General features: G+C 35.0%; 1 protein-coding gene across 1 annotated transcript in view; it reads right to left on the bottom strand.

The window, feature by feature from the left end:
- Window positions 1-246: 246 nt before the first annotated feature.
- The window catches only part of LOC111628132 (1-phosphatidylinositol 4,5-bisphosphate phosphodiesterase gamma-1-like), a 129192-nt gene continuing 117030 nt past the window's right edge, over window positions 247-12408 (bottom strand). The window contains exons 17-23 of the mRNA XM_023371857.1: window positions 7922-8046; window positions 3557-3602; window positions 3284-3386; window positions 3090-3204; window positions 695-856; window positions 483-571; window positions 247-420 (exon numbers count right to left, since the gene is read on the bottom strand). Of these exons, the coding sequence (XP_023227625.1) occupies window positions 247-420; window positions 483-571; window positions 695-856; window positions 3090-3204; window positions 3284-3386; window positions 3557-3602; window positions 7922-8046 (814 nt within the window). The remainder of the gene's footprint in view (window positions 421-482; window positions 572-694; window positions 857-3089; window positions 3205-3283; window positions 3387-3556; window positions 3603-7921; window positions 8047-12408) is intronic.

Genomic DNA, 12408 nt, shown 5'->3' with positions numbered 1-12408 from the left:
AAAGAGGAAAGAGACGACGGACCCGGACGACGGGTTTATTTAAAATAATAAAAAATAAGGCGGCGGAGAGAAGAGGTGAAAGGCCACCTCCTTCCACTCTGTACACGAAGGGAAGCGAAGCTGCGAAGCGTGCGTGGGAGCCGGCTTCTAGGGCGCCGCCGTTCGACCGGCTATCCTCTGCCTGCAATGAGAAACGAAGGGGTCAGTAGGGAAAGGGCGGGTGGCGGGGAGGAGCGCGAGAAACGCTCACCTCCTCTCTTCGTTCTTGGACAGAAGCAGCTCTTCGGTGGCCGTCAGCTCGGCCCTGGCCCTCTGCACGGCCGCATCGTCTCCCGTCTTCTCCAACTCTTCGATCCGGCCGTTCAGCTCCTTGGACCGGTCCCGCAGCTGCTGGATGGAGGCGTAGGCGTCCTCTTCGTCCTGAAACGACCGCCACGTCACTACCGTCCTCCTCCCGGCCGCCACCGCGCGCCGCCACTCACCTTGGCGTTGTGCAGGCTCAGGTGAATCAGCAGGGACGCTAGCTCCAGTTCTTCGCCGTATTCGTTCTTCAGCGCCACGCTGCGGTAACCTGATACGGAGAGACGAAACCGAAACACTCGGATTAAATTAAATGTAAAGAAGCCGATTAAAAACCCGAATCGTACGACACGTGGCGTGCTGGACGAATCGGATGCGGGTATAAAAAAGTTACCTGTCCTGAGGCAGGTGACGGGATAGGTGGCCTGTCCCAGGAAGTTGGGGTCTCCGAACATGTCTTCGTCCTGGACGACGAACCTGAGAAGAGAGACCTGGGGATTGGCCACGTACACGTCGAACGTCTCGTTCTTCCAGCAGGGATTCAGACCATTGTCCCCTGAAAGACGAAAAACACGTTATTTCCAAATTCCCGTAAAACAATGAGAAAACGGACGTTTCCCGTGCTAAAATAACAGAGGAAAAAACGACGTCCGAAGGATGGAAAGTTAAATTTTCGTTGTTACTAGTTTCCATCCAAGCTAATAGACTAACCGTGGAGATTGATTGTTTCTCGTCCTCTAAAAAATAAATATACAGTAAAAGCCGATACTACGGACTTTCTAGTTGCAAAATATTAAGTACAAAAACAATAATAAGATTGGTGTTTCAATCATTTCTTGGCATACTTTTCACGTTACTCCCGATTTGGGTCGGGTTTTCCCATCGACTACTTTCGTTCCATTTGGATTTAGCATTCTGTACCGGTGACAAATATCCGATTTGTGGCGTAAAGCCAAACTACTGACGATAAAAGGAAAAGCTTTAGATTTATTTATCTGTCCCTCTATTTACTCAGAACATTTTTCCAGAAATACTCGTTCCCATGGATTAGTTGCTCTGCACTTTTTTGCACGGTGGCTTTCCTTTAGTGCCGTTAAACCGGTTCAAAGCCGAAACGAATTAAAGAAAATTTAAGTATTTTGTTTGTTTTTTCCAGTTAGTTAATAGAGAATTTTTCCCAGTCGAGGGAACTGACAAAAATATAGAAAAAAGACAAAGCCAGATAATTGGGTTAGAAACGAGAACACAAATCTTAGACGGTCCGGCGTGGGCGGGTACGACTTACGACCACGGCAACTCTACCATTCGAAAAATTAAAAAGAACGACACTGCCGTAGGATAATCCAGCCGCTGTCGGGCACCCGGGGTGCAAAAGGCTGGAGGCACCGCTCAGGCATTATCCGTTTGGCCGAGATGCGCCACTGGTCCGTGGTTTTATCTTAACGGTAGAAAATAACCCGGATAATCGACTGCCTGGGAACAAGGCGAAACGAAGACGATAGCTGGGGCCATATTCGGGTCACTGTCTCTGGTCTCTCGTAAGCCGGTGGCTGTTGGCTAATCCAAATGATTAGCCAATCAGCGACCGGCTTGCGAGAGACCAGTGACCAGAATATAGCCCCTGGTCGTTCTGGGTGTTACGGGTAGCTGTAGCCCAGTCGTTCTCCATATTGCCCCGTCGTCTGTGGCAGAAAGTTATTTTTTGGCTGTAATTGTCGGGGCCTTTAAATAATTGCTAACTGTGGCGCCATCTTCCAGGCAAATTGCCAGATAGTTTCCCCGCGTTTCTTTATACAGCGCTCGAGCCTAGCTTTACAGCGAACACACAGAAACTGGTTTCTAATTGGCCAACACTGCTCGTGACGTCATTTCGCTACACTCTGGCTGCATAAAGAAACGCGGAATTTGTCGTTTTCGAATTTCTTAAATACGAAAGTAAGTTTTTACTTCGTATTCGCTTTATGGTAATTTTAATACCTAAACGTCAGCATATTTACAGCACATCGGTTAATTTTAACGGCAAGTCCGAAACTTTTAAGAACAACTTTTACTAACGCCGTATCTAATCGATCGATTATTATTATTCGTGTTAATGGTAAACAAACTAAGTATTAAACATCGTTTTTGATGCGCTTTTTCCATCTCGGTCTCAAACTTTCTCCCGAGCAAATTGCCAACAATAATTTGTTGTATTTCAATTTCTTAAATACGAAAATAAATTTTTACTTCGTATTTGGTTTACGGTTATTTTAATACCTAAATCACTTATTTACGGGAGATCGGTTAATTTTAATGGGAAGTTTGAAAACTCGGGTGGTCTCGAACTTTTTCCGGAACAGTATGCACTGTACAGTACTTTTCCACGCAACTTTTCTCGTGTAAAAAGGTACAAATATATATTCGCGGTAACAGATCTGCCAAAACCAGATCCGTTCTAATGTGATTCTACTGTACAGTAATGGACAGATTTCTTCGGTCTGGTGGTCGTCTGTTATATCGAGCTTTTACTGTATGTACATTTTATAAGTATCGAAGTGAATAAATAAAAAAACCCATTATGATAAACTGAGAAAGGAAAGATCCCGATTGCCACATCGAGTAATTGGTTCCGGAGAGATTACCGATATTAGAAATCATACTTCGTTCTGCAGCTTTCACATTTCTGTCACATCGTCGGCGAGGTGGAAATGCAATACGTGCAGTCGATGGTAAGAATAAAAAAAGTGACGGGCATAACCTAGGAACGTCGTAGGTGTGACAATAATGAAGAGAAGAAAGACAATACTCACTGATGATTCCAGTTTTGTACTTATTTGGTTCGGGGTCGGATCCCACCACTTCGACTTCGACAAAAGGACTGATGATTCCCCTTCCCGATTTCATTAGATGCCTGGCTGCGATTATCTAAAACGTAAAATGGTACCAACTTGTCAATTCTGTCGGTAAAACGTGCGATGGTATTGCGGAAAAGGCGGAAACTCACTTTGATGGACAGACTGATGGGATCTATGTTACACAGACTGGTTCGGTCGTGGGGATTGTACTTTTCGTCAAACATAAAATTAGGCCTCAGCACAAAGCCACATCTAAAATTGATAAAGGAGTTGATTTAAAAACACTCCGAAACATTCTTATTTTAAAAATTTAACCAAACAATTTGTCTGCTTTGAACTGATATTGACGATACAGTAATTATCTTTTTTTTTTTTAATAATTAAAAGCATAAAGTTTCAACCAGCATATCGAATAAACTTACCTGCCATTTTGAAGGAATTTACCTTGATTTAGTTGCATGGGTCTATCTAAAAAATTAATACGTTTTAAACAAAATACAATATTTGATCAAATGAATAATTTCATATTTTTTGTTTTACATTACTGCAGTTGTTCACATCTACAGTAAGAAGGTATGCACATAGTTTAAGAATTTCATGTTATTTCTCTATGCTTAATATAAATTAAAGTTTATAACCACATACACAAATTTCAAATAGATTAATAAATTTTGGAAATTGATGACGACAAACAAATACATTACAAAAAATATTATATGCAACTGAAATAATATTTAATAATGAAAATGAAATTTGTACACAGAAAATTAAAGTATTTAAGCAAACAAATGTTATATATATACACACACACACACACACACATATAGGCCTATATATATATATATACCGCCACTCTGGGATGTAAAACATCCAAAGACTTATAAGCTAAACACTAAATTTTCAGATGCCCATTTTTTGGAATCGCTTGAAAAGTGGATCCTGTAATTTGGACGAGGAGCTGTTTGCGTTTAACGCTACATTCTCACCACGTTTCGTTTGTATTGGAGACCAGAACGTCTGGATCTCTCCTTGTAAGTGACAGCTTAACCTGTTACTTTTGCTTTCCAGACGCCAATCTACCAGCACTTGCATTAATTAGTAAGTGAAACTAGTGACGATAAATAATTTGAAGTGGCGAAAAAATTAAAAACTGGCGAAATGGTGACGATATTTTTAAATTTTCCACAGCAACCCTTGTATATATGCAATGTTAGGGTGAAAGCATAAGTCAGCTGAGAGCTGTGGAGAATGAGTACTAAAGTAGCTGTCATCATCAATGAGCAATATGATTAAATCTAAATTTATTAATTTATTAGTAGCTCTATAAGCAAAGATTAAACAGAGGTTGGGTAGTATAACTGATAAGACATCTGCATGGTAAGCAGGTGTTTGGTGACCATTGGAAAGCCTTGAATCACAAAAGATAGACTATTCATTTCAAAACTAGGAAATACATTCGCAAGCATGTCATTATAAGATATAACAATGTAAACAGTTGTAAGCTTGATAGTTATGTTAAATTTAATTATAATTATTAAATTTAATACGAGATGGTGTCTAATGCTTACATATAAGCCAAATTAGTTAGCATTTGGTAACGAAGTTCCAAGGATTAATTTTGTTGATTAAATCAATATTATGACCATACAAATAAATTTGGGTCTATGCAGAATTGTCTCTTGTTGGACAATTAAAAAGGATAATTCTGCATAGACCCAAATTTATTTGTATGGTCATAATATTGATTTAATCAACAAATTAGTTAGCATTTAATTATTAACAGTAGCAATCATTTGGCTGTTGGTACAACAATGCGTAAACATTGTTATATCAAAAGCCAAACAACCAAAAATGCTCCAAAAATACCTTTAACACGCAGCTTATTTTGCTACCATACCGAATGTTTTGGTCAGCTTCACTGACCTTCTTCAGGCTCGAACACAAAAACTTTAATTCAAACCGAAAATTCTTTTGTCAAACAGACATTCTAGAACACTTTTTTAAAAACAAATTATCTTAGACTTGTAAATTTGAATGTGCCAGTTTGCTCTTTTAAACTTGCAGTTGGTAGGAGCAGTTGAAGATATAGGAGATATAGCCAAACAACCGAACATGGTAAGCATATTGACAAAGCATATTAATTGAAATGTCATTATAAACAATGTTATTTACAACAACAGAGTAGTTGCTATTCACTATTTCAAGACGGCAGAAGAAACTTAGCCGGCAACCAATATCAGCAATGGACATTAGCACCAAATCTATCAATTAACCTGTCTGACAATTGATGACGATATAATTTAAAAAGTTAATAGTTATAATTGATTTTCAAAAGGGTCATTTTTACTTAATTGACAAACACCAACTGTGTATATAAAAACGTGCTAAGATACTACACGCCATTCTAGTGGATATTCATGTTTTGCATATTAAAATTTTCCGTAGTGGCAGGTTTCAATCTGTTGTAGGCGATGATGTTCGTGTTACTGGAACAACATTTTGAGTAACTAGCTGTACAGAGCTATGTGATGCTTTACATAAAACTGGATCAAAGAATTCTACTTTGCTTACTGGCAATGATCGTCAGTTGCACTACCATATTTCTTTGAGGTTTTTGACTTAATGACATATTCAAATTATATTCAATATTATGTTAGGTTAATATATTTTATGAATCTGATATTTCATCAAAATAGACACTTAACCTTCATTTCTACAATTTTTAATTCAAAATAGATTCTATTTTAAGTTTACTGTAAAATGAACTAAATGTATTTGGTATTTGCACACTAGAATATATTCTTTATATTATGAACTGATTTTTAGAAAATATCTAAAATTTCTTAATATTTTGTACCACCATCCTTCTGCAATTACCACCACTCCACAACTTCTAAAATCACAAGGAGTAAAACTTAATTTCTTATTGGCCATATAAAATAATATAAATAACACCTTTTTAACAGTCCAGCAAAAACATTTAATTCATAAAAACATTTTGGACGAGGAGCTGTTTGATTTTATTTATTTTTGTATTGCATAAATTCGAATGCTTTGTTCTTTTTAATATTAGAATAACTGATGAAGACCACTAAAATTGGTTGAAAACGTTTTTATGAATTAAATGTTTTTGCTGGAAAGTTAAAAAGGTATTATTTATATTATTTTATATTTCGATTTAGTTCCAAAAAGAGACTTAGAATAACTGATGAAGACCACTAAAATTGGTTGAAAACGTTTTTATGAATTAAATGTTTTTGCTGGACTGTTAAAAAGGTATTATTTATATTATTTTATATTGTATGATTATTTTACTTTTTGTAAAAATTATAAAATAGCATTTAATAGTATACAATAAAATCTTCTAGCACTGTTGCCATCGTTAGTATTTCCTTTTCCTTGCTTCAGTGTGTCCAGCAATAGTCCTGTTTCTGACTTAAATCCGTCTGTTATGAATTTCTTTCTAGCCGTGACATTTTTTTTTTCACTGTCATTTCTGTACATTCGATCTACGTAATATATCCAATATGTAAAATCCATTCTTTCAATCTTATTGACAAGACTATGTCTTGTTTATAAAATCGTACTGCCCAATGTTCTTACTAGCATAGAGGTATGAAGGAGTACATGTCGAGAGTTGATATTTGGCAGAGAATATTTGGTGCCCAAATCATTTGCGCATAAAAAAATCTAGACTTGTAGGTAGTCAGGGGACCGAGAATCGAGTCAAAATAAAATACAAAATGGCAACCCTCTTCTACAAACAGGCAAAACAGCCATCTCACCCCACCGAAGTCGGGTAGAGGAGAGTACCACCCACAGTCATTCTAAGAAGTAAACTCTGATCTTAGGACTGAACACGTAGTTTCTTCTATGTTAAATAAAATTTGTAATCTAATTTTGTAAATTTGGGAGTGCTTCAAATACAATATTAAAACAGGGTGTCGTTACAAGTAGGTTTTTTAACATTATCTAGTACTGTATAGTAAAATTGCGGGACCGATAAAAATTTGACGTTATATTAGGGTTGTTGTTACATTCGATGACATTATAATCGGGTTAAACTCTATATTGTTTGTGCAAAATAAAAAAAATAATTTTGGATGATACAATAGCCACAATTATTTTTTTCAAAAACGGGAACTTTTCGTTGTGCATCGACAAAAATTCAATCCAGGCCGACACGCAATGGAGAGAAATTTTGAAATTAGATAGGTTAATTTCATTGAAAATGCATCGTGGATGACCTCGTGGTCATGGCCAGCGAAGTTTGAACGATCGCGTCCAAAAGCAGTGATACCACAGAAGATTGGAGAATGAGAATGAGACTCACCTTGAGCGTCAAAGTGATTCCGCTTAGTAGTGAGTCTCCGAGACATAGTCTTGTCCCAAATACAGTTTTGCCATTTTACTTTTTTGGCNCACTAAAATTGGTTGAAAACGTTTTTATGAATTAAATGTTTTTGCTGGAAAGTTAAAAAGGTATTATTTATATTATTTTATAATTCAATTTAGTTCCAGTAAGAGTTTATTGTTTATTGGCCATAGCTAACAAAAGCAATGATTATGTTTCGAAACACTCAAATGACACTAACCACTTTAATTTAGCAATATGATTCTCGACAATAACTTTTGTGAATTGTGTCTACGTTCATTAAACTAGTTGTTTTAAAAAAATAACTACAGAAATAATATTAATCTGCAAATATTTTATTTATGCCAACATGTTTGATAAAAAACATTCTAAACAAAACATAACTGAGAAGCATTTGATAGAAATGATTTACCTGGAGTTTGATAATTTAAGGCCACCATCTGACAGCCACAATTCCACATTCGAACGGGATCGTAATTGGAAGAATCTATGCGAGCTCCCTTCGGGTAGACACGGCTAAATTGATTCTCGTGATACTTAAACTGTGGTTAAGTATATTCCATATATATTTAACAGATAAAACAGTCTAATAAGAGAATTAAAAACTATTTAATTACAAGTTAAATAAATATCAAACCTTTAACCTTTCATTGTTTATGATTTGTAAATACTAATAAATCAATTTGTTAGCTAAATTTCCTATTAATGATTAATGCATCGATTGTCACTACTAAAGCCAATTTTACTGATATCGCATTTTTTACTTTCTTATAAGTGAGTCTTTTAGATCCAGTATTTTGGCCAGTGGCCCTCTAGGTTCCGAACACAAAGGTTTAAAATGCAGTTTACTATAATTTGTCTCATTATTGCAACTTTTAAGTAATTATTGACATTTTGCATCATTTTCAGTCATTTTTCCACTTTTCTTGCTTTGAACTTTTAACAAGTTTCAAGTTATGAATTTCAACAAAATATTTCATATGCATAGATAACACTGTGTTTTCATCACTGTTTGTGTATGTTCAATTTGTACTTCCTTATGCTAAAATCTATTAAATATGTACACACGAACAAAACTCAAAGCTTAAATATGACAAGTCCATTACTAGGTGTTAATGGAATTGTAACAGTCACTCATCAATGCTAATGAATTATCAAGCATTTGAAATCAAAACTGTAATGAGTGTGAAATTATTGTCCAATGTGCATACAGAACTCACTTGTATGCTTTATGCATTACACATTTAATGTGTTTGAAGATTTCATACCCATTCACTGTACTGTACTTTCTGATTCTAATAAAATTCCAAGAGTTACCATGTATTTGATAGTGAAATTAAGAGAATGGATTACGCCAAATAATATAAGCTGAGAAATTCTTGCCTTTAATGGCAGTGCAATATAATCCCAGAGAAGAATGTCTCTGTGACCAAGAAGCTTTATGTCAACAATCACTTTAAGTCTGGTAATTTTCCTTTGTGCTCATTTTTAATATCATTTGGTACTGTAAGTATGAAAGACATAAATTATACAGAATGCTTTTCTTTACCAAATTTTTTGTAACAAATGCACACTTCACAGCTGGTATTCTAAAAGGTCAATGGAATCTACGCTGATCTGGAATATTAGCAGCAGTATATGGAGCAAGTATTTCAAAGACTTGTGCTATGGATTCATAGCTGCAGGAAAGAACATAAATATCCAATATAATTCTTCTCCCAATTCTTGAAGAAATATACTAAAAAAGTGACTTAATAAGAGCATCTTGAGAAAACCATATTTACTAGGTGTTACAAGGAAACCATGCAAATAATTAGAACCTGTCTGGAAAACATAATACAGACAATAATGATGGAACAACAGACAAACAAGGTATGTAAATCAGCTGTATTGCATAACATTGTGAAAACAGTTTTTCTAGATATGAGTTAGACTAATTTGTTTTGGGTCTCTATGTGCAGGGCTCCTACTCAAATTTTTGTTTTAAATTCCATGACTTTCCCTGACCAACTCCATACAAATTCCCTGACCCTCATGTCCCTTACTGTATAACACATTGACAAAATAAAAACAGCATATGACTTACTATGCACTTACGCTGTTGCTTCTTCAACCTTTTAATTAGTTATTTTTGTATTTGTATTTTGTTATCTTTCTTTAAATCAGTTCATTAACATCTTCCCTCAGTGTAAATGGTAATTATGAGAGATTCAGATAGAGTTAAAGTATATCAAAAAAATATATTTAATATTAGATTATTAAGAGTATACAGAATTTTCTTTCAAATTTATACTATTTTTACTAAATTTATACTTCTTAAATCCGAAATTGTAAGTAAATGTAAAAATTAAAATTAATTCATTTGATATAGTTTGAAAAGTTTAAAGAACTGCTTACAGATCTGTGCCTATGGACCTATTGAAGGCTAAAAGAAAGAAGATGTAGAAGAACTTTATAATCAAATAAAAACAAAACCTTTAAATACCAGTAACAGAACTTTAATAAAAAATTCTGAATGTTTTCAGCCTTCACCAAGGCCTGCCTCACGATTTTTAACGAAACAGAATTCCAAACTGGAATGTCAGAACCATAATATTCGAAAAATCAATTTTTAAAATTTCGAATACCTCACAATGTAAGCTAAATTCATATGGTAGATAGACTAAAAATCGTAAATGTATGACCATGTTCCACATATACATTTTTAAGATGTACTGTACATAGTGTATGAGATGAATTAATATAGGTTAACTTTCCCCAAATTTTTTATAAAGGTACTTCCATGCACATGATACCATATTGCAATCCTTAAAGTTAATACACTTGCCAGTCAGGCTGGCTTTATATATTTCAAAAGCCTCTAGGCTATAAATATGGTCCGTTTGAAAGCCTGCCCAATTAATTTGATGTTCTGGAGGTCTGCATGCATGTTCGGGTCAGTGGCATACGTGAACATGCAGGCCTTGGTGAAGGCCAAAAACATTCAGAATTTTTCATTAAAGTTCTGTTACTGGTATTTAAAGGTTTTGTTTTTATTTGATTACTCCAGTAATTTGAGAAGGAGATAGTTATAACTTTATAATGTTATGGGATCAGCAGTAGAAACAAATAATAATGAAAAGATAGTTCTAGCTGCAGGTCTTAATAATAGAGTGGGAACAACAACTACATCTACAGCAGCATTTTAGATAAGTTTGGGGAGAAAGAAAAACCTAACAGCAAGGGCAAAAGACCACTCAAGTTTTGTGCCTGTCACTCACTAGTGCTTACTAATATTCCAACACAAAGAGAATCATAAATTCACATGGAGATAAAACACTAGAAATCTGAAAACCATAATTGACTATATTATTGTAGTCAAAGACATTATACATTTAGCTGAAGATACAAGAGCCTATAGGTGTTTCAAAGTTGATAATGATCATTATCTTGTACTGAGCAAATTAAAGACAGTTATGAATATTAGGAGTAGGAAATGTAGAAAGGTGCTGAAATAGTAATACTTTTGAGGTGAGGTCTAGCAAATAAACAGATTGGATTCTTTTGACATTCCTGTTGTGACAGTTCAGGTTCTAAGAGTTTTGTAAGTAATTGGATTTTCAGATAATTTTTTCAGTTTTTGTGGAAAAATCTAGTAAATATTACTTTCGGTTTTGTTCAGTTTGACTAATTAGTTCTGAGGGTTTTTGTAACTAAGTGTCTTATGCAAATTATTGACAAACTAACTTAGTTTTGTGTCTAGCTAACTCCATTAATTATAAATAGTCATTTTTGTGTAATAAATACTTGCATGCACACGATCCAGCATCATGTTGTCCATAAAAGTGAACACAGCATGAAGACGAGTAATTTGAGTTTTTTCATGAGTTGTCACCTTGCTTTTCTTCTTGCAGACAAGAAAGTTTGTTATTTTTTCTGACCAGAATCCAAAGTCTAGGCCTAGTAATCATTTGATCCTGTTTTCATCTATGTAACACAGCCCATTAGGTTTAATTCCAGGCAGACTAAATGGTATGTTACAAAAAGAAATATTTCAAACAAAATCTGACCATTCTAGGCTTTTGATCAAAACATTTCTTTTATTTAATAAAATGTTGACTTCTCAAAACTAGAAGAATTTATTGATTTATTTACAAGTTTCGTAACCTTTTATATTTATTTAAAGAGAGAAGAAAACATTTTGGAAATTATTCAAGAAAAAAAAACCCTTTATTAACTAGAAATATTATTAAAAGTTTGTCCAAATAAAAAACACTTAATATTTGATTTACGCATTAGATTGGATTTCATAAAAGAGTTTACATGATCTTGGTTGTTCGTCTTCATACTGTGTTCACTTTTGTGGACAACATGATGCTGAATTGTGTGCTTGCATGTCTTGATATGTGCGGTGGTCATTTTGAGCATTGTGGTTGTATGCCATAATTTTAAGTTATAACAGAATATTCTAGTTTGTAGCTTCTGTCCTCAATTCTTGTCTTTTTCCATTTTTAGAATCTTCACCTGTCCTCATTTCTAACATTTCAGAACATCAAGAAAAATGTACTAAACTCACTCCTTCTCTGCACTCTATTTGTAGAAACCAATGAGGTAAAAGCATCATACTAGCAGAACAATCTACAAATGTGCTATTGAACCAGCAGTACTCTATGGGGCTGAGGTATGGGAAAAAACAGTCACCAAGCAACAGAGTAAAAGAAACATCCATCCAATGGGCCTGCCTGCTAACTGTAGCAAGAGCCTACAGAACAGCACCTACCAACACACTCCAGGTACTGGCAACTTAGCTCCCTTAGACCTCAAAATCCTGGAAACATACTGGAATTTTCACCTAAGTAGAAATCCTAGTGGTCTCCTTACAGAGATTGACCTTCCAGCATGTATTAAAAGCATAGCCAA

Source organism: Centruroides sculpturatus, unplaced genomic scaffold, assembly GCF_000671375.1.
Source record: "Centruroides sculpturatus isolate CEXI.00-Female unplaced genomic scaffold, Cexi_2.0 scaffold511, whole genome shotgun sequence".
In the NCBI taxonomy this organism is placed as follows: domain Eukaryota; kingdom Metazoa; phylum Arthropoda; class Arachnida; order Scorpiones; family Buthidae; genus Centruroides; species Centruroides sculpturatus.
The sequence above is the reverse complement of the archived record's forward strand: the minus strand, read 5'-3'. Positions and strand labels throughout refer to the sequence as shown.